We start from the raw sequence: 26,418 nt of genomic DNA, 5'->3' as shown, positions 1-26,418 counted from the left end.
CACTACTGACCAAACTCTGCATGTTACCTTGCATTTTGCTTTTTAGATCGGGTGGTTCTCCAGAGAACAGCTTCCTTAGGTGTTACCTGAGCTAAGCCCTAACTTCAGAAGAGAGCTGAAACCTGTTACCTGAGGCTGATCAGAAGATTGACCCCGGGTGGTGGACCTCCCTCGGCCCCTCCATCTGGGCTCCTGTGGCTAGGAGGGGCCGGGTGAGCAGGCCAGCTGGGCTATGGTTTGGTGCCTCAGTCTGGCCATCCTCAGCCTGATCATCAGCCAGGGGGCTGACGGTGAGCTGGACCCCTGGAACTCAAGAACTCTCTGTTAGTCGTGGGGTCTGGGGTGTGGGGGTGGTTCCCAAGGGGTTCTTTGAGCATGGGAGGGCAGGGGAAGGGTAGGTCTGGGAGTTCCTCCAGTCACCCAAAGTCCAGAGAAACCCACAGAGATACTGACGGAACCTCCCTTCCCAGCTCTCACTCTGGTTGCCTGCTGTGTCCTCATGCCACCCACCATGTAGGTCGCAGGAAGCCTGAGGTGGTCTCTGTGGTGGGCCAGGCTGGCGAGAGTGCAGTGCTGGGCTGTGACCTGCTGCCCCCAGCTGGCCGACCCCCTCTGCATGTCATCGAGTGGCTGCGATTTGGATTTCTGCTTCCCATCTTCATCCAGTTTGGCCTCTACTCTCCCCGAATTGACCCTGATTACGTGGGTAAGCACTCACCTCAGATGGGAGGGAGGGACAGATGACCAATAAAGATTAACTGGGGTGGGCAAGGCCTCTGCTCTGTCCCTGCCCAGTCTCATTTCCAGCTCCACTGCCTTCATTCTACTTAACAAGATAGCTCTGCTCCCAAGCACTGTTAATTCATTGAAGGATTCATTCCCACACACACACATACACACACAGTGCACATACTCTACAGTTATGCTATTGAGCATTCCACATGGTCTGTACCAAAGGTTCATTCTTCTGTAATCACTATTCCTAGATCTCATGATGAAACCTAGACTCGGGCTGGGAATGTACCTCAGTGGTAGAGTGCTTGCTTAGCCTGAGTGAGGCCCTGGTTTTCATCCCCAGCAACACACACGCCAAAAAAGAAGAAAAAAGAACCCCCTCAGACTCCACTCTGACCTAGTCCCTGGCTCTACTGTCTACTGGCTCCCTTCCCCCTCCCTCACTCTCCAAAATACTAATTTGAGGATTGCAGGTTTCTAGGGAGTCATGGGCCCGCAGGGTGGGTGGGGCTATGACCTCTCTGCTTCTGGAGTGTGGGCTTGGCCTGATTCTGTAGAGAAGAGCATGTTGGGGTTGGGGAGGTCCTTTGTTCCCCAAAGTCAGTGAATGGATGGGGCTGACTGGGTTGCTGCTTCTGGTGGCCCTTGTATAGAATAGTGTGTGGCCTCTCTGGAGCCTTCTGCTCTATCCCAGCTGACTCCCCAAAATGACTTGTTCCTAATCCTGGATGGAGCTTAAATCGGAACAATTGAGTGGGCATATGGGGAGGTCTTAAGGGTCTGGGCTGTTGGGTAAGAGAGGGCTATTATGTCTGCGGAGCATTCATGTGAAATAGACCAGGAAAGGCTACCTGGGAGCAGGTTGATGGGGAGACCCCACCTTTTCCCTCTTTGGTTTGAATCCTGAGGGAAGCCCAGGGATTGGCTGGGCTCTTGCCACAGGGCGGGCTGAGCAGAGTGGGGAGGCAGGGCAGGCAGGTGCCGCACACAGAAGGGAAGAGTTTATTTTCAAACTGGGGGCAGTGATTGGCAAACAGCCTGGTGGGAGTGTCTGTGTCTACACAAGCCCTACGGGACTTGATGAAAGGGGCCCCCAATTAGCACAAGTGGAGGGAAAAACGGCTGTTCTCACCAGCCCTCCATCCCTGTCTCTGCCTGCCAGGGGCTGGGGTTGGGGGGTTGGGACTGTCTGGCTGAGAATGTGGTCTGACTAAGGGCAAGGCAAGGGGGAGGTGGAGGAGAGGTGGGAGAAGGGCTTTCCCTGGGACTCCACCAGGTAGACATGAAATGCTTCTCCTTCTTGCCAGCTTCTCTCCTTTCTTGGGGTACCAGGCAGAGAAGCCACTGGATGGCTAGCAACCCTGTCTACCTGTGGGGGTGCCTTCTGTCCCTCTGCTGCTCCTTGAGCTGCAAGGGCCCTAGGCAGTGACTTTGGGGGCTTTCCTGCCTTTGCTCCTACCCCTGCCTGTGACCAGTCTGGAGCTCCCAGTCAGCCAGAGCTGGTCCCTGGGAGTCAGGACCCCAGAGGGAGGCCCCTGAGCCCATTAACCCTTTTAATGCCTCCCAGTGTGGAAGGGGCCTCTCAGCCTTTGTGTGGGGACTTGGAACTGCAGTTGCTAAGCAACAGGAGGTGGAGGTTGCTAAGAACAATGCTGTTCTGTCATAAACCCTCTGGAAAAGCGGAGAGGAGATGGGCCTGGGACTGTGCGTGAGGTTGTTGGCCTAGAATGTGTGAGGAACCATGGGAGACCAGAGCTTCAGGGATCACGCTGAAGGGAGAGCTTCTGATCTTGGGGGTTCTAGGCACCATTTAGCAGAGGAAACCAGATTTATAAACTAGTACAAAAGTAGTAAAAGAGCAGTATAAAACAAGCGAGGATTAATAGTAGGATTAAATTGGTCATTATGTCTGCGGAGCATTCATGTGAAAGAGACCAGGCACCAGGGCAAAGTCAGGCTGGGCTTCTTGGGCTTGGTCTACACCAGCTTTCCTAGGATGGATCTTAGATCAACTTTTCCAATTTGTGGGATGGGCTTTTGACTCTTGACTTTTATGCCTTTTTTTTTTTTTTTGCGGGGGGGGGGGTTTCAAGAAATGTCACAGCAGAGGGGACATGGGTTTTCTTACTATTGAGTTTTTTTTTTTATAAAAATCAGAAATTTTGTCAGGTGCAGTGGTACAGATCTATAACCACAGTGGCCTGGGAAACTGAAGCAAGAGGATTGCAAATTCAAAGCCTGCCCCAGCAATTTAGTGAGGTCCTAAGCAATATAGTGAGACCCAGTCTCAAAATAAAAAATGAAAAGGACAGGGGATGTGGCTCAGTGGTTGGTCGCCTCTGGGTTCAATCCTGGAAACTAACATACATACATAAATAAATTAATTAATTAAATTAAATTTTAAATACAAAAAATAAAAAATAAGTAAAAAGGGTTGGGGGTGTGGCTCAGAGATTAAGCGCCCTTGGATTCAATTACCAGTATGTTAAAAAAAAAATTTTTTAAATCACAACTTAGACTCAGTCTCAAAATAAAAAATAAAAATACCCAAAAAATAGCCAAGTTCAGTGGCTCAGGAGGGTGAGGCAGGAGGATCATGAGTTCAAAGGTAGCCTCAGCAGTTTAGCCAGGTCCTAAGCAACTCAGAGAGACTCTGTCTCTAAGTAAAATACAAAATGGGCTGGGGATGTGGCTCAGTGGTTGAGAACCCCTGGGTTCAATCCCTGGTACCAAATAAATAAATAGATAGATAGATAAATAAATAGGGTTGGAGATGTAGCTCAGTGGTTAAGGGCCCCTGAATTCAATCGTGGTACTGAAAATATAAAAACGGTATTTCATTCTCCATTTAGAACTCCTGTCCCCTTTAGTCCCTCCCTTTCCTACCTTCTATCCTTCAAAACCCTCTGCTGTATTCCATCTTCCTTACTCCTCTTGCTTCCTAGCTCCATGGCTGGGCGGAGTTGAGGCATTCTGTGGATTTCTGTATGATTGGACCTGCACCTGCCCATGTTCATGAGTGTGGGTTTCTTGCCTTCTGAGAGCCCGAGAGAACAGAGACTGTGCCCCTGTCTCCTTCACACCCCTGTGTATGGGGGAATCTGAAGTCCATCAGGTTTGGCCCTGTGCGTGGACAGCAGACCTCAGAGAGGTGGGCCCAGGACTCGAGAGTTCCAGGATTGCTTCCCCTGGCCATCTTCCTGCCCCTGTGCATCTCTGCAGGGTGAGCAGTCCCATCTCCCAGGAAAGTTAGGACCTATATATGCTGCATGGATATTCTGGTTAACAGACATTTGGGGCTGTAGGCTATTGGATCCTAACATTTCCCAAGTGAGAACATATAGATTATGCAACACGATCCTAACACCAGTGGAAAGCACACTGGAGACAGAGGATTGGCTTGGTCCCTTACTAGCCGTGAGGTTTTGGAAAGAAAGCTGACATGGGTTCCTTCTTCTACATTGGAATTCTCAGGAGGATTAAATATGGTGACAGTGCCATTGTTACATGGTCCATATTCAACACTCAGTCCTTTCCCCTCTTCTGCAGGAGCTCAGAGATTGCCATAATGAAGAGCTTCCATCACTTGGGGCAAAGGGGCCCCAGGCTGCTGGTCCATAGGGCTTAGTGACCAGGCAGATGAGGGTTACTGAGGAATCTGCTGGTGGGTGGAAGGGTATGATTATGTTAAATATTTACCTGCTAGGCTTTGTCTTATCTCCTGGGTGGAGATTTAAATACCCAGCCCTTTAAGCGGTTCCACCCTTCCTGGAGGATCCGCACCCCAGGAACCCATTCTTGGAAGGAAAAAGACGTGGCCTAATATCACCAGCCAGCCTCAACTTGAAGTCTCTTCCTGTGGCATCAAGGGTACTGCAGGTGGAGCTTCTGTTTTAGTCTGGTCACTCTAGAAGTGGAATGGAAACAGACTGGAGGGGGGTGGGTGCACGAATAGCTTCAGGGTTTCCATTAAGAAGGCTAGGATGGTGCAATTCTTGTCTTGGAGCTGCATTTACATACCCCAGGAAATTTACAAAATTGGGGCTAGGGTTCAGCTTAGTGATAGAATGCTTGTCTAGCATGTACCAGGCCCTGGTGTTTGAACCCCAGCATTGCAAAACAAACAAAAAAAAACATTTCTCCACATTGGAGGTGAAAGTGGGCAGCTGGGGAGTGAGTGTAGGGGAGTAGCCTGGAGGACCCAGGAGAGAGATACTGCAGACCTTCAGATGAAGATGATAGAGAAGGAAATGAAGTAGTAGGATTTGGAGGATTTAACGAACAAGCGCATGTTAGGGGTGATAGAAGAATCTAGGTTAGACTGGATTTCTGGTAGGGTGACTTGGCATACCATGGCACAGTTCAGTGATGTGGGAGAGAAAAATGAGATGATGTGTTATCAGGTAGGGATAGGGCCAGGACTGAGGGCAGGGTTCCGATTTCAAATCTGGAGCTTGTTCATTTGTTAAACACCCTTTATTTGAGCAACAGGTACTATGCTGGCTGCTTTCCTTTCAGAGGATTGGCTTTTCCTTCCATCCACCCCATTTTTTTTTTTACTTTGTCATTTTTACATATGAGGAAATTGAAATTGGCAGAGGTTAAGCGACTTGCCCAAAGGAGTATGCAGCACTGGGCTTGTGTCTAGCTCTCTCTGGCTCCCAAGCGTGTGCCTCTCGCCCTGGGCTACACTGCAGGGCCCCATGAATCTGTCTGGAGTGCAGGCGTCCATCAGGAGAGGGTGCTGAAGGACTGGGTGGGCACTGAGCCATGGATGCTTACTCGGGGTGGGAATGAAGTATCTGCTTGTGCTGTGGTGTGTGGCTTTATGGAACTACATGTGGTCAGTCAGCCAGGGTTGCAGTGCCCTGGGGCATGGACATGATGGGGTGAGGGAGCTGCTGACTTTGCTGCCTGGCTGGGCTGGACTCTGGCCACCCTAAGGCGCTTAGGCAGCTGATAATAGCCCTGAGGGATTAGGGGCTTTGGCAGGCAAGGCCTGGGTCCATGCTAGGGCCCCAGATACCACTGGGGTTTCCAGGGACAGAGTCCTCTGAAAGGAAGAGTACCCTTGGGAGCCCAGGCCTTCCCCCTTCAAAAAGTACTCAGGGATGGGACCATCCTATAGAAATCCAGAGCAGACCCAGTGCTGCCTCTTTAAAGTCCATTTCCCAACAGTCCTGGGAGCTGGGTACAGTTCAGTGGAACATTCTGTCCACCAGCCACCCCTCTGGCTTTCACTTTGTCTGGACTGGGTACCAGCTATTGACAGACAGGAGTAGTCAGAAGTTGAACAAAGGGACCTGCCCTCATGACCCTAATCCCATCTGTGCCTCTGCAGACCCTGCTCTCTCAGAGTGACAGAGAGACAGACTGTTCTTGACCTCTGAAAATGGCCAGTGTTACTAGGGTTTGGGGGGTCCTGTGGGGTCTCTTCAACAACTTGATTCAGGGCTTTTCTCCAGGACGAGTCCGACTGCAGACAGGAGCATCTCTCCGGATCGAGGGGCTCCGAGTGGAGGACCAGGGCTGGTACGAGTGCCGTGTGCTCTTCCTGGATCAGCACAGCCCTGAAGAGGATTTTGCTAACGGCTCCTGGGTTCACCTGACAGTCAATTGTATGAAGCTGGGGAGCAGGTGGTGGAGATGGGAGGGGAGGAGAATGAGGGGGACCCTAGATGATGTTAGAAGGGGAAGAGGGACGTGCGTGCTTGTGGCTCCAGTGCCCCACCCTGTCTGGCACTCCTTATTTGTTGCATCTTATCCCCCTCCTCATTCCTGCCCTTTCAGTTCTTCAAATCTAAATCCAATCAGCCTCTTGGGCTCAACGTCAGGAACTTCCACTTCCTCTTCCTTCCTTATGCATCTCTGGCCAGGATAGTGGATGGGGGAGAGGGCAGTATTAGGTCCTGAGTTAAACAGCTCACTTACATATAGCATTTGATGTTTTCAAAACCTCATTACACCTAGGGCCTCATTAATTCTCCTTCACCCCTAAAAAGGAAGAGCTTAGGATCATTTCTGTTTCATAGGTGAGACTTGGCCCAAGAAATGGGTGATGCCACTGGTTATTATCTGAGCTGAGTCTAGGACCCAAGACTGACTCCCAGAACATTTAGCTCTCCCCCTGGCCCTGGGCATTCAGTCTGTGCTCAGCCCAGGCCAGTTTGGGGATGGCCTGGTACAATCCTTACCTGGTCCCCAGTGCAGCAGATAGGGTGACCTGGAGCTGGGATTCCCATGAAGCTGGGTGGGCCGAGGGCTGCTGTCCTGAGTAGTCTCGTTTCCCTGGACGTAGACACTGCTCTCTGGGCTGATAACCCCTCTGGCAGCTCCTGATGCCTTTCTTCCCCACAGCACCCCCTCAATTCCAGGAGACACCTCCTCCCGTGCTGGAAGTGCAGGAATTGGAGCCAGTTACCCTGCGCTGTGTGGCCCAGGGAAGCCCCCAACCTCAAGTGACTTGGAAGCTCCACGGAGAGGACCTTGGTCAGGGCCGAGGTCAGGTGCAAGTGAGTACCTGGGCTGGCAGAGTGGGCCAGCTGGAGTGTGAGGGGAAGGTGGGAGCAGAGCTGGAGGACAGGGGGGGCCAAAGTTGGGCTGGAAGATGGGCTCCCAGGAGGGTTTGGTATTGGCTTCACTGAGCCTGAAGCTCTGCCTCCCTCTGCTGGCCAGCCTGGGAAGTGCAGGCTCTGAGGCTGGCCCAGCAGGAAGGGAACTTTCTCCCTCCCTCCCTAGGTGCACAACGGAACACTGTGGATCCAGAGGGTAGAGCGGGGAAGCTCTGGAGTTTACACCTGCGAAGCTTCCAGCACTGAGGGCAGCATCACCCACTCCACCCAGCTGCTGGTGCTAGGTGCTCTGATGGGAGGGCTGGGGACCAGGGACACCTAGGTGACCTATGGCTAGGAAGGCACATAGCAGGACGGGAGGAGGATTCTGCCTGAGGGAGGATCTGTGCAGGGCGAGAGGGCTCCAAATATAGGTTGTTACTCTAAAACAAGCATATTAATTTTAACTGGATCAGTGAATGGACAAATAAATACTTAGTGTTCATTAATGTGTTATATAGTAGAAAGGACCTGGGTGCCCGTGTCAAACTGTGAACCAGGTGACCCTCTTGAGCCCCAGTTTTCTCATCTCAATAAGGCACAATGATACACACTTGTGATCCAGCTACTCAGAAGGTTGAGGCAGGAGGATTGCAAGTTCAAGGCCAGCCTCTGCAAATTGGCACGACCCTTTTTCAAAATAAAAATAAAAAGGGCTGGGGATGTAGCTCAGTGGTAGTTCATATCCACTGCTCAGGACTGTGACAAGAATTCAATTAGGTTCAGCGGAGAACATAGTAAATCCTGGCTAAGACCTTCCCTTTAGAAGGAAAGCTGGGAAATGTGAAGTCTGGAGTCTACCTTCAGAGTGACTTTTATCTACATGGGGAAAAATAAGACTAACCTGTGGGACTGTGGGAGTATTGCTTTCCATGGTACCACGAGAAAGGCAGTGCCGGGTAATAGTTAAGGGCATAGTCTCTGGCTTCAGGAAATCCTGAATATGAATCTTGACTCCCTTGGGACCTGGGGCAAGTCAATTCACAATCTCTTTGCCTCTGAACCTTTATTTCTTCCAGCTACAAAAGGGAAACAGGGGCACACACTTATAATCCCAGTTCTTTGAGAGGCTGAGGCAGGAGGATTGCAAATTTGAGGCCAGCCTGGACAACCCAGTGAGACCCTGTCTCAAAAGAAAAAAGAAGAAGGGCTGGGGATGGTAGCTCAGTGGTAGCGTATCCCCAGGTTCAATCCTCAGAATTAAATAATATTATAATAATGATAAAAATTATGCTAAAAAGGGGGGACAGTAATTTCTACTGCAAAGGTTCTTGTGAGAGTTCAGTAAGCTGAACAGGCAAAGTGCTAGGCACTTAGTGCTGGCCTGCAGCAGGTGCTCTATATGCATGGACTGCTATCGTTACCTCTTGTTACTGTCTGTCTACGCAGTGGGGCCAAGGAAGGGTAGCGACAGCAGGCTGCAGCAGTCAGAGACAGTTCTGTAAGAGGTATACAGATGAACCAGGCCCTAGAAGTTCAGAGAGCAGAGGCAGATGGGAGTGAGCCTGGTGAGGTGTCACCTTGACCTGACCTGATGATGTTTTTTAGGGCTGATGTATGAAAAGGTGGGTGGCCAGGTTGGGAGTGCTTAGATCATGGGACCCACAGGACTAGGTCAAGAAAGGTGAGCTCAATGTGGCAGGGATCAGGGGCTGCTGTGGGTTCTGGAGTAGAAGCCTTCTGTGGCTGAAGGGGGCCTTTCTGTATGAGTGGCCATTAGCGTGGCAATGTCGGGAGAACCTGGAGTCAGGTGGCTGCGGCATCTTGGGGTGAGCTATGGGGTATCTGGACTAGGGTAGGAGACATGGATGTGACTTAAGATGTGATGGGTAGGGAAAGAAAGGGTAAATTAACAGTTCAGACGGACTCTCCCCACATCCTGACACACAGGTGGATGAAGTTACCCCTGGGGGAAGAGGGAGAATTTGGGAAGAGGAACAGGGCTAGGGGAGAGGTTTTTGTTATGCACGGGGGAAGTTTCCCTTTCAGATCCCCAGAGCCCTATGTTTCAGAGGATGGAGTCAAGGAAGAGTAACAGAATAAGAGTCTGGGAAGACTGTGGGCTGAGACCACCTCTCTCCTCTTGTGTTCCCTGCAGGACCCCCTGTCATTGTGCTGCCCCCCAAGAACAGCACGGTCAATGCCTCTCAGGATGTTTCCTTGGCCTGCCAGGCTGAGGCGTACCCCGCCAACCTCACCTACAGCTGGTTCCTGGATGGCGTTAATGTCTTTCACATTAGGTGAGCTGACCCACCTTTGGGGCAGTGGAGGTGGGGAGCTGGTGAGCAGTCTTTGAGGGGCTCCTTGGCTGGGCGAGGCCTAGGCCCTTCCTCACACGTGTCACCTTGCAGCCACCTGCAATCCCGAGTGCGGATCCTGGTGGATGGGAGCCTGCGACTGCAGGCTGCCCAGCCCGATGATGCTGGTCGCTACACCTGTGTGCCCAGCAATGGCCTCCCTCATCCGCCCTTGGCCTCTGCCTACCTCACTGTGCTCTGTAAGCCTGACCTCCACTTCCTTCCCAAGCCTGCTCCCCTCCCCTGGGCCAGGCCAAAGCCCTTTCTCAACTTGTCACTGCTTCCCCCAGACCCAGCCCAGGTGACAATCATGCCTCCAGAGACACCCCTGCCCATAGGCATGCGGGGGGTGATCCGGTGCCCAGTTCGTGCCAACCCTCCACTGCTCTTTGTCAGCTGGTCAAAGGATGGGCAAGCCCTGCAGCTGGACAAGGTACAGGCTTGGGATGGGGGGACTCGGTGTGATGCTGGTCAGAAGGCCAAATGGAATGGAGTCAGCTCAGTTTAATTCAGTCCCGTGAACCTAAACTTCTTACTGGGTGCTGTGCAGGTGTTGGGTGGGGAACGGCAGCAAGTCCTGAAGGAAGGCACTGTCTTGGGAAGTGGGACAGCAGTAGGGCCAGGGACGCAGTTAAGTACCTTCCCCTTAGGCCTGGTTGAGGATAGATCAGCCACGGATTCTGGGACTTCAGTGATGGGCCTTGGAGATGGGATGGTCATTCCATGTAGAAACCAAAGGCTTGATGGTTTAGTGCATTTATGAAATAATAAATTGGGCAGTTTGGTGGTGGCTGCAATACCTGTAGGGACATGCATGGTGCAGAGACACCTGGAAAGACAGGTTGGGGCCAAAAGGAAAAACTGCACATGCCCTTTATATGACCTCATCCCAGGGTGATTGGATCTTTTGTTTGTCTGCAGAGACTGTAAATTCCTTGCATCTTTTAATCACGATGTCAGGGTTTTTACAATAGTACTACTCAATACATTGTTGTTGTTTTTTTTTCTTTTTTTTTTTTTTTTTTTTTTTTTAGTAAAAATGGGAGATAGCATTGGAGCCAAGATTAGGAGTTGAGTTTGTCTGAAGGAGTGGAAGGGAGAGGGGTTGTGAGGCTGTAGAAATGGTTCAGGTAAGGGATTACGGAGTTGGAGCTGGAGGACAGGAAGATGGTTGGGCCCTCATGCTCACACAAAAGGATAACAGTTAATTTTTTTGGGATGGGGGAGTGCGGGAAAGTGAGGGGTCACATTTTACTGAGGAGGTTGGTGGTGGGGTGCTTTATGCTGAAGTGAGTGGTGGAGCTTAGGGAGGACAGGGAGGTGAGATTATAGCAGGCAGGGAGCGCGGGGTAACTCACCTCCGGGGATTCATTCTCATTGTTTTCTGTGGCATCCCTGGAGCTGTGCAGTCACAGCCTCATATCCATTGGCAGGGGTCCTTCTGTGGCAGAGAAATGGAGGTTTGGAATTCAGAGAGAAGTTGGGTCTACACTTAGAGTCGTGGAGTCCCTCTCCAGGGTATTACCTCACCATCCCCACCTTGCCTGTGCTGAATTTCTTTCTGAAATTGTCATCTCTTCTTCCCTCCAGTTTCCTGGCTGGTCCCAGGGCACAGAAGGTTCACTGATCATTGCACTTGGGAATGAGGACGCCCTGGGAGAATACTCCTGTACCCCCTACAACAGCCTTGGTACTGCTGGGCCCTCCCCTGTGACCCGTGTGCTGCTCAAGGTGAGGCCCAGGGTAGATCCCCAGAGCCTGAAGCAGGAGTGGCTCAGGTAGCTGAAGATGTGAGTGAAGGCCAGGCTGATGGGATGGGAGGTAGGGCAGATATGTGGGAAGGGGCTTTCAAGTCTCTGTTTCCTGGGTGGCCATAGCAGCAGTTGTCAGATGCAACCCACAGGTTTTTGCAAAATGGTGCTGGGAAGTGGTCCATCAACTTTGCACCACATTCACAAAATGAGATATCTGTCTGCTCCACCTTTCACCCATCTTAACCAGGCTGCCTCCCTTTCCAGAGCTGCAGGGCCCTCCCTGCAGGGGTTTATACATCTCCAGAGAGTCTTGCCTGGCCACCAGTCCTTATCTATCACACCATTTCCCCTCAACCCTGTGGGGAACACAGAGAGAGTGAGAAAGAGTGAGTGTGTGTGTGTGCTAGACAGAAATTGAGAGGTGGAGAAGGAATGAGATGGAGATGGAGATAGGGCGTGGCAGGGAACCTGGAGGCAGGGAGTACCCAACCTCAGACCTATGGAAGAGAAATCCCTCCTAATATAGATCTGGCCTGCAGGCTCCCCCAGCTTTTATAGAACGCCCCAAGGAAGAATATTTCCAAGAAGTAGGGCGGGAGCTTCTCATTCCCTGCTCTGCTAGAGGAGACCCTCCTCCTACTGTCTCTTGGGTCAAGGTAAGGCTCCTGACTCTTGCTTTTCCTGGATTCCCCTGCCTCTGTGCCCCTGGACATTTTGTGGGAGGGAGCTGGCTGTCAGAGGCAGGGTGGGGAGGACACAAGCAGCCTAGAGAGATGAGTGGCCCCTTTGGCTGCGTGTGTCCTCAGGGCTGACCAGTGGTTCTGTAGGTGGGCCGGGGACTGCGGGGCCAGGCCCAGGTGGACCGCAATAGCAGCCTCATTCTTCGACCACTGACCAAGGAGGCCCACGGGCGCTGGGAATGTAGTGCCAGCAATTCTGTAGCACGAGTGGCTGCTACCACCAATGTCTACGTGCTGGGTTAGTGGTTGAATGGGCTGGAGCTGGGGGGAAACTATGTGGAAGGGGAGACAGGGGAGTCATTTTTTTGAGGCTCAGATGGGGGATGGTGGGTGGGGGACCCTTGGAATGATGGGTGGGGGTTCAAAGGTGCCTCCCCCAAGCTTTTCACCCTCCTTGAAGATCCTGACCATCTTCTCTCTCCAGGCACCAGCCCCCACGTTGTCACCAATGTTTCTGTGGTGCCTTTGCCCAAGGGTGCCAATGTCTCCTGGGAGCCTGGTTTTGATGGTGGCTATCTGCAGAGATTCAGTGTCTGGTATACCCCATTGTAAGTGAACTACAACGGCCTACACCCTACCTCTGTTTGCTTTTTCTCCCATTCTTCTGTCCCTGGTTATGAACTAGCTCTGCTGACCCCATTTCCAGTGACTCTTGGGTGTTTGGGGCCCAGGTCTTCAGACCTTGGATATTTGAAGGGAGGGTGGAGGTCAGATCTCTGGACCCCAAACCTTCCTGAACTTCCTAGTTCATGAGATGCTCCCCATTTCCCCTTGTGCCCCAGGGCCAAGCGTCCTGACCGAGCCCATCATGACTGGCTGTCCCTGGCAGTCCCTGTGGGGGATGCCCACCTCCTCGTGCCTGGCCTGCAGCCCTACACCCAGTACCAGTTCAGCGTCCTAGCTCAGAACAAGCTGGGGAGTGGGCCTTTCAGTGAGATCGTCTTGTCTGCTCCAGAAGGTGAGAGAGCTCATGTTCCAGAGTAGCAGAGACTACGGTGGAGAAGGGCTGGTAGGGAAAACCAAGACATGGAAGGGGCCTGGGGATGGGGAGGCGGCAAAGGTGGTGTTGGGAAGTTTGGGGTCTGGAGTGGGGTGTGGAAGGGCTCAGGCAGAATGGTTGGGTATCTTAAGGCTGTGGAAGGCCAGGGCAGGGGCAGGATGAGGGATGCTGGGAATCCTATCCCTGAACTGCCTATCTGTCCCAATCAGGGCTTCCTACCACACCGGCTGCCCCCAGGCCGCCCCCAACAGAGATGCTGCCTCCCCTGTCCCCTCCCCGAAGTCTGGTGGCAGTGAGGACACCCCGGGGGGTACTCCTGCATTGGGACCCCCCAGAACTGGTCCCTAAGAGACTGGATGGTTATGTCCTGGAAGGACGGCAAGGCTCCCAGGGCTGGGAGGTGCTGGACCGAGCTGTGGCAGGCTCGGAGATGCAGCTGCTGGTACCAGGCCTCATCAAGGTATGTGCTGGATGGTACAGTGAGGGTCCTCCCAGGGGCTGGCCAGTGTCCTGCTCCATCCCCCAACCTCTTATCTTACCTTATATGACCATCTTCACCTCTCCTCCTCACCTCATCCTTACCCCCCAACTGCAAAGTCTTTACCAATGGGGCTGAAGTGGGTGGTCCGGGGCCTGATCTGCTTCCTGGCACTCCATCCCTACCCCCAGGATGTTCTCTATGAGTTCCGCCTCGTGGCCTTTGCCGGTAGTTATGTCAGTGATCCCAGCAACACTGCCAACGTCTCCACTTCAGGTGAGAACCTGCCGGGGGAGAAGGGTGCTGGGGGGTTGCAGGAACTCGGAGCTCACTGACCCTCCCTCTTGGCTCTTCACCCAGGCCTGGAGGTATACCCATCTCGCACGCAACTGCCAGGCCTGCTGCCCCAACCTGTGCTGGCGGGTGTGGTGGGTGGGGTCTGCTTCCTGGGCGTGGCCGTCCTGGTGAGCATCCTGGCTGCCTGCCTCATGAACCGGCGCAGGGCTGCCCGCCGCAGACGAAAACGCTTCCGTCAGGGTAGGTACCCTCCACCCTCAGTCTTGTGGGTGCAGAGCACTTGGCCATTTGAAGTTCAGCCCACCTGAAGGGCCTGCCCCTCCCGAAGTCCTTCCCACCAGGAGGACAACCCCTCCCCCTGCATTCCCATAACCCTGCACCCCGTCTTGCCTGCTCTTTTCCAGCTAGATGGGGTTGGGTTGGGCGACTGGTGTTGGGTGAGAGGGTCAGCACCTGGGGCCCCGCAGGGGCTTGTGTTTCGCCTGTATCACCTCCTGTTCTCACACCCTTACAGATCCACCTCTTATCTTCTCTCCGCCCGGAAAGTCAGCCCCACAGTAAGTTCCTCCACTCATTGACTTCCTTTTGTCTTCTCCTTGTACTGGACAGTATCCTCTGCTTCTTCTTTTGTATCTTTGGGAGAGATGGGAGGACCCGGAGCAGAAGTTGGAGGGAGGTGACAACAGGAATGCAGAAGCCCCAGCCTGGAGGCGGGTCCAGTGTTGCCTGGGCCTTCCCTCCACCCCTCCACCATGTTGGTCCTTTCCTCACTTGCTCTCCCTAGCTCTGCTTTGTTGTGCACCAAACCTCTCAAGACCAGACCCTGATCTCCTGTCCTTCCCCAGCTCTGCTCCAGGCTCCAGCAGCCCTGACAGCGTGGCCAAGCTGAAGCTCCAGGGCTCCCCTCTCCCTAGCCTGCGCCAGAGTCTGCTCTGGGGAGAGCCTGCCCGGCCCCCCAGCCCCCATCCGGATCCTCCACCCAACCGGGGACCCTTACCCCTGGAACCCATTTGCCGGGGCCCAGATGGGCGCTTTGTGATGGGACCCACTGTGGGGGCCCCCCAAGAAAGGTCAGACCTGGAGCAGGCAGAACCTAGGACCTCAGCCCAGCGTCTGGCTCGGTCCTTTGACTGTAGTAGCAGCAGCCCCAGTGGGGAACCCCAGCCCCTCTGTATTGCAGACATCAGCCCCGTGGGGTCTCCTCCAGCAGCTCCCCCAAGTCCCCTGCCAGGTCCTGGACCCCTTCTCCAGTACCTGAGCCTGCCCTTTTTCCGGGAGATGAATGTGGATGGGGACTGGCCCCCTCTTGAGGAGCCTGTCCCTGTGCCACCCCGGGATTACGTGGATACGCGGCCCTGCCACACCGCGTCTTTCCTTCGCACTCCGGACTCCCCTACTGTATCCTCCAGGGCAGCACTTCCTGGGGCTCTGGTAGGAGTTGGGGCCACTTCAGAGTCCCCTTACACAACTGACTGGACACTGAGAGAACGGTCACTTCCAGGCCTTTTCCCTGCTGCCCCTCGGGGCAGCTTGACCAGCCAGAGCAGTGGGCGGGGCAGTGCTTCCTTCCTCAGGCCTCCCTCCACAGCCCCCTCTGCAGGGGGCAGCTACCTCAGCCCAGCTCCAGGAGACACCAGCAGCTGGGCCAGTGGACCTGAGAGGTGGCCCCGAAGGGAGCATGTGGTGACCGTCAGCAAGAGGTGGGGGAAGTTCCTGCCCATCCTCGCCCTGACCGCAGTCCTGTCCTCTTGTCCCACATTTCCCCCCACCCAATACCCTATACCTTCCCTGCTACACTCCACTCTGGGACCGGGAGAACCTGTCTCCTTTCAGAACCTCTTTCTGAGGTCCAGGGATTTGCAGAGAAAAACCTATGGCCCAACCTGAGTTTGGGGACCCTGGGTTTAGACATTTTTGGATACCTACTGTTACTCCACCATACCACATGTTTGTCCCTTTTAACAGGAGGAACACATCTGTGGATGAGAACTATGAGTGGGACTCAGAGTACCCTGGAGACATGGAATTGCTGGAGACTTTGCACCTTGGGCTGGCCAGCTCCCGGCCACAACCTGAAGCTGAGCCAGAGCTTGGTGTGTGAATCTCCAGAAAGATAGGCTTTCGGCACTGTCCCACATTGCCCCTGCCGCCTTAGGACTCGTCTGCACAGACAGGCCCTGTATCCCAGGCTCCTCTGCCACAGACTGTGTCTTTGCTTCCTTGACTCACCTGCACCAAAAGGCCCTTTAGAGCTTCACATCTGGCCCTTCCTCCACTGAACCTCAACGCCTCTTCTTTCATTGTCCTGCCCTTATCTTCTCTTGCAGGTGGAAAGACTCCAGAGGAGGGCTGCCTCCTGAACACTGCCCAAGTTCCTGGCCCTGAAGCCCGCTGTGCTGCCCTGCGGGAGGAATTCCTAGCCTTCCGCCGCCGCAGAGATGTCACTAGGGCCCGGCTACCAGGCTTTCGACAGCCAGTCGCCCACCCTGAACAGGCCACTCTGCTGTGAACACCACTAATGTGAGGCTGGAAAAAAAGCCTATGGACCTGCAAAGGAGGCCCCCAATGAGACCTAGCTCCAAACATGGGCACCTCCCCTGCCCCTTTGGTGCTCGGGCACTGACCCTGATGAGGGGCTTGGGGGAGCTTTGTATGAGATGTATGTGCTAACCCCCTAGGTGAATCCTGGGATTGAAGCAGGGATCTTAGTCTGCCCTCGTGTGTGTGTGTGTGTGTGTGTGTGTGTGTGTTTTATTTGTGGTGTGAATGAAGTTTTTTACAGATGAATAAAGAAAATCTGAAAAATGTTTTGATGTTATTTCACTTTCAATCTAAGAGGTGGGGAAATTCCTGAACCCTCAAAGAAAAAGGGACTCTCTCTGAATGAATGGGGTACATTCAGCTACTAAGGTTAGCCACTAAAGACTAGCCATTAAGTTAGAAGCTGTGAGAAAATACAAAGTTTCCTGAAGAGGAGGCTTTGCCCTTGGGGAGTTCTTTCCACCCAGGGAGGCAAACAAGTAAAGAAATAGTTACAGTATGATGTGATAAGTTCTGTGATAAAACTATGTGTTGCTTATTATGTAGAACAAAGAAATGAGTTCAGTTGGAGTTGACATTTAGAGAAAGCTTACAGTGTGTTCCGGGACAAATGCTACATATGGGGGAGTTTGGGGATCCTTGCAGAAGGTGGTAATAGTGATAATAGCATTCACTGTGTGCTGGGCACTGCTCTAAGCTTTTCACAAGTACTGCTTAATCCTTTACAGGGCTGTGAGTCAGGTAGCACAGTTAGCTTGTTTCCCAAATAGGGAACAGAAGCATAGAGTGCTTTAGTAATTTTCCCAAAAGTCACACAGCAGGTAAGGGGCCAGAGCATCCCAGGCAGAGGCATAGCCTTTGTAAAGGCACAAGGAATAAAAACTCTCCCACTCCATGAATCTGGGCAGAACAGGGAGGGGATAGAGAACAGAAAGGTCGAGGGGATGTCTTTGGTGGTTGTAGATGTCTTTGAATTTCAGGCTTAACAGGGGACTCAACCATAGGTGAAGAAGTCCACTGGGCTGGGAGTGTGGTGCTTGCCTATCATCTGCAAGGGCCTGTTTTTCCATCCCCAGCATTGCAAAAACAAAAACCAAAAAATACTCTACTGGTGATTGTAAGCAGGAAAGTGTACCCAGGGGTACTTAGCTCAACAGGATCCTGAAAGAGTGGGAGGTAATCTTTGGATCCCTAAACCATGCCGCCCTTCAGCGTAAGAGACAGAGGAGCCCTCTGCCAACCTCCTCCACTGAGCCCTCTCCTAGTTTCTTCAGGATTTAGGAAGAGATACAAAAAACAATCATAGAGGAGGAGCTGAAAGGGTGAGAGAGATGAGGTCTGAATCCAGGTCTCAGTTCGGACCACACCCCTTGGGCCCCAGGCAAGGAGTGACCTCACTGTTAGTTTCTGCCCAGGCTTGAAGCAGGTGGCAAGCAAGACCACGTGGGGATGCTGTCCTAGCCTGCAAGCCTGTCTTGTCACACCCTAGTCAGTTGGGAGCTGTGTGGGGGTCTTGTGCCTCCATTTACCTTGCCAAGTCTCTTTAAAACAGGAGGCTTCTTTCCCCCATAAAGACGCCAGCAGTCTTAAACTAATATGGACAGGTCTCCTACTGGGACTCAAGTCTATAGGTTCCTGGGTGGAAATGCAGTGTTTCATGGGTGGAGACCACGACAGCTACACCCTAGATTCTCCAGATCCTTTAACTCTCCATCAAGCCCACTGCTGGTCTCTTTCTCGAGCATTTCTCTTGGCTAGTTCGCTGCGGCGCCTTTAAACCTCTTGGCCCTTGCCCCGCCCCCGGTCCGCCCCGTCTGAGGCGGGACCCTCCAGAAAAACCTCTGGCCAGCCAGCCCTGGCGCACCACTCGCCGCTGCAGCCCCTGCCGTGCGTGTGTCGTTATCCCGCCCTCTTGGACGGTGAGCAGGACCCGGGGACCAAGGCGGGGGGCACTAGATACGTGGTATCTAGAAAGCAACAAGCCAGAACTTCCAACTTGCTCCAGGGATCTTGGGGATCTCGGGTTGGAGCCCAGGCAGGGTCCGAAGACTGCTCTGCCCCGCCCCGCGCTATCAGGTCCCCGTGTCCTGACCGGGCATTGCTGGGCGATGAGATCAGGCGAGATATGCTAGTGCTTAGACGGGGCGTCCGTCTGGAGCCGGGGCTCAGGCACCAAGCCCCACCCTCTGGCTCCCGCGCCGCGTCCCGGTTGGGAGGATGAAACGAGGGCGTCGGATGTTAGCTGGCTGGCCGCGACCCGCGGAGCGTCCAGGCTCTGGCGCTCACCTCGCTCTAGCTCAGCGCTCCCGGGTCTTCACGCGTGACCCTTCACTTCCTGGTTCCTGGAGCACGTGTGGCCACTGCCTGCCCACGGCGACCTCAGGCCATCTTTCCTGTACCTGCTGCTAACTCGCTTTTCTGGGGACTCGGAGCATGGGTTGGGGCCGGGGGTCTCGGCGCGTGGGTCCCAGTGGCCTCGCCATCTGTGAGGCTCCAGTCGTCTCCAGGAGACTTCTTCGACCTCAGGCAATTTGGGGGGTGCTGCCCTGATGGCGCCCCTGAGTGCCCTGACTTTTAGGGGGGCGGTGTGGAAGAATGGCTGCTTTCCAGGCCCTCCGAGCCTTGCCTGAGTCCAGCCGCCGCCCCCTCCCATGCCCCCTGCTGCTGGGAAAGCCGGTGGTAGCCGCGGGCTGCGGGCGGGCTTCCCAGACCACTGCGTCACCCCAGTGGCGGGCCGGGCGGTGGGTGACTCATCCTCAGTAACGGCCCAGGGTGTGGCTGTGGGGGTGGGGGCGGCGGCTGCAAGGGGCTGGACCTATAGGACCGGAAGTGGCATGCTACCTTCCCCAACTCCGCAGGCCTCCAGGAGACTGTACCCGGAGGTTCTGGGGGATCAGGGCATCAGTGGGGCAAAAAGAAACGGGGATCGAATGTGGAGATGCGGTGCTGGAGGAGACCTTTGGTGTGGATGGGTTCCCCCCGGTTCCGCCTGTGACTCAGAGCACCAGTCAGGGACATCTCCCCATCTCCAGCCTCCAATCCCCCCTCTCAATTTCTCATTACTTAACCCGCAAACCTCAAACTGCTGAGGAGGCCAAGGTAGGGCGGGGCCAGCAGAACGCTACCATTTCAGAACCAACAAATAGTTTTTGTCCATGCCCCCCCCCCCACCATGGCCTCTGCCCTCCTGGGGATTGGCCTCTAATCCTTTCTTCATTCCATTCCTTTGCATTCCAGGATTTTCAACTATGGGGGCTATCTCAGAACACACCTTGCCTCCCCTGTATGGTTCTTCTGAATTACCTTGAACCTGCTTCTCTATCCCAAACTGGTGACTTGCCATCTCCAAATGCTCTCTACACCCTCTGCAGCCACCTTCTTGAGGAGTCCCTGGCATCTAACTGTCCCCAAGAACTGCTGAGAAGATCCCACTTTGTGCCCCTGTGCCCAAGAGTCTCTTCACCATGAAGTCTGTGGAGTGGGTGTTCCTGGTGCCCCCACCCTGCCTCCAGTGTTTGGTACACAGAAACCATAGCAACGGCCTAGCCTCTACCTCCTCCCCTCCTCTGGAGCAAGCCTGTGGCTTCCTGTTTGTATAACTTCAGCTTTCTCTTCTGCTTAGGACTCTAGGTGGTGAGGGGGCTGCCCCTTGGGTTGGGGGTTGCCCTAAAGCTGCCCTTTAACCACAGTCCTCCCACTGTCTTTCTGTGGCATCTCTTTCAGAATAGTCCCAACCCCAAATCTGAGCTGGGAAGTTCCTTGGTATTCCATCTGTGTAGTCAATGGAGAGTTCCTTTGTCTTCCCAATTTAACGCCCCAGTCAGGAACTCTGAAATCCCCCCCCCCACCCCAGACCAGGAAGGTGTTCCCCTTTCCTTCAGCCTTGGCTTTCAGTAGGGTGAGGTGAGCTCCAAGCCCCGGGGTTCTGGGTGGAGCTGGGGCTGGCTTGCCTTTGGTGGCCCTTTCTCAGTTTCCCCACTATTGTAACATTGTGGGTGGGTGGGGGGAGAGTTGTTGCCACGGCTGCTGTCAGCTCTATAAGGACTCACTGTCCACCCACTCCCCAAGTTGTTCAGCTATTGCCTTCCTTTTCCCCAGCTCTGGGTATCTCCCATACCTGGCTTCCAGCTGGGCCTGTCTCTTCTCCACCCTGATGGGAGACTTGATGTTTTCCCTTCTTTTGAGAGAGGGCACAGGTAGGTCCCCAGGGTGTCCCTACCTAGGTGGGCCTCTTCAGTGGCACTAGCTGCAGCCCATCAGCTGCTGCCTGTCTAAGTAGGGTGGGGAAGAGGAACAGCTGCTGGCCTGGCTGGGCCTAGCTGGGACTTTTCCTTCCCAAAACTCTACCCTGTGGCTCTGGCACCCCGGAGCTATAGGGCAATGGACCCAGAGTGGAGCAGAGACACTACAGCTGGAGCCCGGGACCCTGCCAACTGTGTCCAGGCCCCAGAATTAGGGAGGGGCCCTAAACATTCACCCTTCACCCTGAGGTAGGTCTGGGTGGCTATGTCTGTCTTACCCTCGTTGTGGGGGACACCGGAAGGTTTGGGGTCCTTCTCTTCCCTCTTAACTCTGATGTCCGGGTTAATGATTCTCCTGCCCTTTATGTACCTGTGCTATAGTGCTCTCTGAACCTCAGGCTGATTGGCTCTCTAGAAACAGCCCTGAGACCCAGGTGACCTAGAGAAGCTGCCCCCCAAAAAGAGGTCTGGAAGTTGGACTGAGAAAAGGGGGTTTGCTAATGATAGTAACCCTTAGCCCCCTCTTCTCCCTACAGTCTTCCAGCTACTCCTCTGAGGACACAAGTTACAGGCTTTTATAGACCGAGTGGTGGCCGAGCAGCTGGGCTGGGCTGGGTGGTGGGAATCTTGTCTCTCTTCCTCTTGAGACCCAGCCATGCCACCCGCCTGCCTTCCCTCAGCTGATTGTGTGTAGGGCTCTGGTGGTGTGGGTTAAGACCCAGACTGACATTTATCTGGCCCAGCTTGCAGGCAGGGGGAAGTGGGGGCTGGGTCACTCTTAATGAGGTTTAAAAATAACTGATTTATGGGGAGGATTTCTGCCGGAAATGTGCAGCTCGATAAGCTGGAGTAGAAGGGAGCAGCCATATTGTTATGTGGGGGAAGGGTCGGTCCTGAGACACACAACCTCTGGGGCTGAGGGGTATGAAGCTATCTGAGGCAGCCTGGCTCCTTGTTCTTCATCAGAGCCCCGAGGCCCATTGAGGGGGTGGCGGGATTATTTAACCTGGGGTGCTTCAGAGAGGGAGCCAGGATGACTTCATTCCTTCAGTCTGACCTGGCCTGGAGCCAAATGTGGGAAGCAGGGGTGGCTCCTCTTCCTGTTCTTGAGCACAGGTACCTACTTGTCCTGGGGATCCCCTCTTGTGAGCAACCAACCAGCTCCATTTCAGAGGAAAGTAGATTCCCCTCTAGGGAGGTGCTGGGGCAGGAAATGGGGGTCTGTGTCCGTTTTCTATTTCTGGTTCCCCTTGGCATCAGCAGCACCACCAGGATTTGCTCAGCAAGCCCCTGGGTGAGGGACCTCAGCAGTGAAGTGGTGGTAGAAGGCAGGCTGCCCACTGCAAGGTGCTTCCACCTCAGGCCAGTGGTCAGAAACCACCTAGTACTTGCTAACCAAGGTCCTCAAAGTTCAAGAAACCCTTCCCCATTCTTCCCTCTCTTCCCATGTTTTCCGGAAAATACCACCCAAGGTTCCTGCAGTACTGTCCTGTCGCTACTGTAACAAACTACTACAAACTTAGTCACAAACATGTAGTATCTTTAGAAACCCCAACAGGAATCTAAGATCCAGGGGTAGCAAGACTGCATTCTTTCTGAGGGGATGAGGGTAGATTCAATTTCCTTACCTTTTCTGGCTTCTAGCCACCACCTGCATTGCATATTCATGACCCTGCCTCTTTCACTTACTAAAGATCCTTGTTTATGACATTGGGTTCACTGGGATGATCTAGGATAATCTCCATCCCAAGATCCACAAGTACTGAGAATTAGGACATGGACACCCTTTGGGAGTCATTATTCGGCCCACCACAGCTCCTGGAAGGGAAAGGAGAATTTGTTTTGATTGCCTGGTTTTTTCAGGATGACCCCTTGGCCTGCTAAAATCTGCCTCCCTCTTTCAGCAAGCCCTCCCAGACTGCTTCTGCCCATCATCTTCTGTTAATTCCTACTACATGTGATCTGAATTGTGCAGTTTGCTTTTGCAAAAGCTGACCATCCCAAATGAGGATCTGTACCTCCCAATCATTTACCCCATATTCTATTCCAGTGGGTCTTATGCTTCATTCCAGTAAGAGAACCGTTTGTTCAAATGAAATTGAGTGGGAATGCTCAATATAATAGACAGACTGCTTATCGTGGTCTGGGGGGAATCCAGATATTGTGCATAAGGCCCCACATTTCCCAGAGTTCTGAGAAGTTCTACTCTAGCCCACATCTACGTCTAGGGGTCAAGGTGAAGCTTCCTTTATAAGGCAGCAGTTCTATTTCTCAACCATGGGCTCCCCCTGGAGACTAGGGTGTCTGTCTCTTCGGGCAGAATCCTCCACCATGTGTGTGTACACAGTATTGACCGCAGGCCTGCTTTTGTCCTTTTACTAGCTTCCTGTAGCCACCACAGCTGTTCAGAATGGCCAACAGGGGACCTACATATGGCCTGAGCCGGGAGGTGCAGCAGAAGATAGAGAAACAGTACGACGCTGACCTGGAGCAGATCCTGATCCAGTGGATCACCAGCCAGTGCCGCAAGGATGTGGGTCGACCCCAGCCTGGACGTGAAAACTTCCAGAGCTGGCTCAAGGATGGCACGGTGAGAGCTGTGCCCTACTGGATTGGAGATGCAGGGAGAGCAGGACGGGGGTCTGGGGGGATTTAGGATTAAGGAACCAAAGAAGGAAAGAATGAGGGCATGCAGGCCCAAGGTCTTCCTTGGCCTGAATATTTTTTATCAAGGATGAGAGGACCCACGCTTTCTTCCCTCTACACAGAGGGAAGATAAAGAGTGTATGTGCCTCCTCCACCCTGAAGAAGGCTGTAGGTGACATCAAGGAAGAATAGCGCTGAGAAAGAACTGTGGGAGGGTAGGCTCTAGGCAGCGATACTGGCGTAACAAGGAAAGACTAGACACTAGCCGTACACTCTGGGCTGCGAGGCAGTGTGCTGGGCAAGAGGGACCCTGAGGCTTGCTCCAGGTGAAGGAACCTCTCTGGCTCACTATCTCTAGTGCTGAGGGTTGTACCTGCTGATCTGAAGTTGGCATATCCTCACCTCTGGATACCTACTGTCCCCACTCAGGTGCTGTGTGAGCTTATTAATGGACTATACCCGGAAGGGCAGGCCCCCGTGAAGAAGATCCAGGCCTCCACCATGGCCTTCAAGCAGATGGAGCAGATCTCTCAGTTCCTGCAGGCAGCTGAGCGCTATGGAATTAACACCACTGACATCTTCCAAACGGTGGATCTCTGGGAAGGTGGGTGAGGGCCTGGGGGCTGTCCTCCAGGACACCACAGATTGGGCTGGTCCATTTCAACAAGAGAGAAGGAACAAATTTTGAGCTTTTTGAAGACAAAGAAGGGTTTGTGTGTGTGTGTGTGTGTGGGGGGGGTGCGCGTAAGTGTGTGTATGTGTTTCATGGAGGAGTTGGCCACATTGGGGCTTGGAATGGGAACAAAGAGTAAAACGAGTTTGGAAGCCAGGCCTGGCTTAGTGAGCGAGGAGGAACTCTGTCATCCAGGATCTCAGCCCTGCTGAGCCAATACATTCATCTTTCCAGGAAAGAACATGGCGTGTGTGCAACGGACGCTGATGAACCTGGGTGGGCTGGCGGTAGCCCGGGATGATGGGCTCTTTGCTGGGGATCCCAATTGGTTTCCTAAGTAAGTATTGCTAGGGGAGCCATAGAGCCCTGCCCATTCCTTTTCCTAGGAAATATTTGATGGCTCTGTGGCAGCAAGATTGCAAGTTGGAGGCTAGCTTCTGCCACTTTGAGACCCTGCCTCAAAATAAAAAAAAAATCAAGAGGGCTGGTTTCTCAGTGATGGAGCGCCCCTGGATTCAATCCCTAGTCTCAGTACCTCAAAAAGTAGCCACAAAACCAAAACAACAAAGCACTTTCCTTATCTTACTCCATCCTTACAGCTCCCTGGGGTGGTAAGTGACTGTCCCTTTGGAGCAGGTGGCTTCAGGCAGCTCAAGGACCTCAAGGGTAGAGTCAGTGCCAGCCCTTGAGCCCACTACGGAGCCTGCGCTCTGTTCAGGGAAGAGCTGCACTGGGGCAGCCTCTGGCTTCCTTCCAACCAGCATTCCCCTCCCATCCAGGAAATCCAAGGAGAACCCTCGGAACTTCTCGGACAACCAGCTGCAAGAGGGCAAGAACGTGATTGGGTTACAGATGGGTACCAACCGTGGGGCGTCTCAGGCAGGCATGACCAGCTACGGAATGCCACGCCAGATCCTCTGATCCCACCTTGCTCCTGACCTCCTGTGAACCGTTAATATATATGTATTTGTATATTTTAGCAGTGACATTCCTTGAGAGCCCCTGGAGACCTTCATCTCCTCTCTGCCAGGGTGGGGATCCAACCTGTCCTGTTGGCTGCCTCTCTTCCTGCGCTTACTAATACATTCCTTCCCCACCCCCATCAAAACTGGATTGACTTCTCCCTGGGACCAAATTCTGGGGGCAGGGGTAAATCTCCCTCTCCCTGCTAGGCCTCTCCTCTTTGCCTCTGACCTCTCCTGACCCTGAGTTCTGCACTCTCAGTCCGTTCCTTGGCTGGAAGTCAGGGATGCTGCCCTCTGGCCCGATGCTGGACTGGCCATCCTTCCACAAGTATGCTTCTCCCACAGCTGTGGCTGCGGGGACTTAATTTATAGGGAGGGGCCTGTGGCCACCGCCACCCAAGCCACAGCTGGGCTGTACTCATGGCACATCTGGGGCAGCCTTCTTTAGCAGAGGTCCTCTTGGCTTTTTATTTTCCACTCCCCTCTATGTGGCTGAGGGGTGGGGTTGAAGGGACAGAGGAGGGAGGGCTGCCCACCATGGTGTGGGGCTTGAGAAATATGCGTTGGCTGATTTAAATAAAGAATCCCAGTGTTTTTTTGGATGGACTCTGGCTGTGTCTAGGGTCATTGTGCCCACTGTGGGGAAGGGAGGAATACTGGGCAAAGTGCAGAGAACGGTATAGGGGAGAGGGCAGAGATAAAAGACTGCTGTGCTGAGCTCTATCTTCAGGTGCCTCCCCCATCCTCTTTTGTTCTTGGTTAGGGACAGGCGGGCTGGGATTGAGAAGGGATAGGACCTCACAGCTGTCCTTGGGCTGAGAGCCATAATGCAGAACGGCGTGGGCAGTATTCACAGGAAGGTGAGGCCCGCCCAACTAATGAACTGGGCAGTCCTTCCTGGTGCCTCCAGCTGGGCCACCCCTGAAGCCCGATCAGCTTCTGAGCCCCTGCAGGAAGGTGTAGGGGGTTGGCACAGCCCTTGAGTCCTGGCAAGTGCAGCTGTCTCCAGGTGGGAGGCCCCTCAGGCAGCCTCGGGGTTAAAGTGGCCTGGGTTGGAGTAGGTCACCGCCAGGTTGGAGGCTAAGGTGGGGCTGCAGCCATGGGGAAGTGGAGCTGGGAAATGAACAAGAATGAATTGGTGGTGGTGGCTAATGGGAAGAAACCTTGATCTATCCCAGGCAGCCACCTATGAGCTACGTTCTGGGGAAAGCCTAGCCAGGTGGCCTTGGACCAAGATAATCAACTTTGGGTCAAACTTGTCTCCAGTCCTCAGTTCCACCTGGGCAAGAATGTTGCATGCACAGTTTCAATCCCCAAGTGTTACCTTACCCCCAAGCTATGCTGATCAGACCTGCTGTCTTCCCAGGGAGAACTTGAGGGACCCTGGGTTGGGCTCTTGTATTAGGGCCCTCCCTCCATCAGCCAGCCTCAGGGACCTGC

At 53.6% G+C, this 26,418-nt stretch overlaps 2 protein-coding genes across 2 annotated transcripts; both read left to right on the top strand.

Moving 5' to 3' along the window:
• Nucleotides 1–204: 204 nt before the first annotated feature.
• IGSF9 (immunoglobulin superfamily member 9) lies at nucleotides 205–16,603 on the top strand. Its single transcript, XM_081308540.1, has 20 exons — nucleotides 205–290; nucleotides 518–706; nucleotides 6,201–6,353; nucleotides 7,093–7,247; nucleotides 7,474–7,591; nucleotides 9,445–9,586; nucleotides 9,698–9,843; nucleotides 9,934–10,076; nucleotides 11,234–11,374; nucleotides 11,937–12,053; nucleotides 12,225–12,375; nucleotides 12,562–12,685; nucleotides 12,920–13,095; nucleotides 13,347–13,597; nucleotides 13,807–13,891; nucleotides 13,976–14,152; nucleotides 14,427–14,469; nucleotides 14,758–15,612; nucleotides 15,878–16,005; nucleotides 16,240–16,603. The coding sequence occupies exons 1-20, from the start codon at nucleotides 233–235 to the stop codon at nucleotides 16,419–16,421; spliced, it is 3,534 nt and encodes a 1,177-aa protein (XP_081164666.1). The 5' UTR covers nucleotides 205–232; the 3' UTR covers nucleotides 16,422–16,603.
• A 1,655-nt stretch (nucleotides 16,604–18,258) lies between these two features.
• On the top strand, nucleotides 18,259–25,576 carry TAGLN2 (transgelin 2). Its single transcript, XM_081306083.1, has 5 exons — nucleotides 18,259–18,372; nucleotides 23,077–23,284; nucleotides 23,770–23,944; nucleotides 24,248–24,350; nucleotides 24,793–25,576. The coding sequence occupies exons 2-5, from the start codon at nucleotides 23,105–23,107 to the stop codon at nucleotides 24,932–24,934; spliced, it is 600 nt and encodes a 199-aa protein (XP_081162209.1). The 5' UTR covers nucleotides 18,259–18,372; nucleotides 23,077–23,104; the 3' UTR covers nucleotides 24,935–25,576.
• The last annotated feature ends 842 nt before the right edge of the window (nucleotides 25,577–26,418 follow it).

This window comes from Spermophilus citellus, assembly GCF_964194105.1.
Source record: "Spermophilus citellus genome assembly, chromosome: 9".
Lineage (NCBI taxonomy): Eukaryota > Metazoa > Chordata > Mammalia > Rodentia > Sciuridae > Spermophilus > Spermophilus citellus.
The sequence above is the reverse complement of the archived record's forward strand: the minus strand, read 5'-3'. Positions and strand labels throughout refer to the sequence as shown.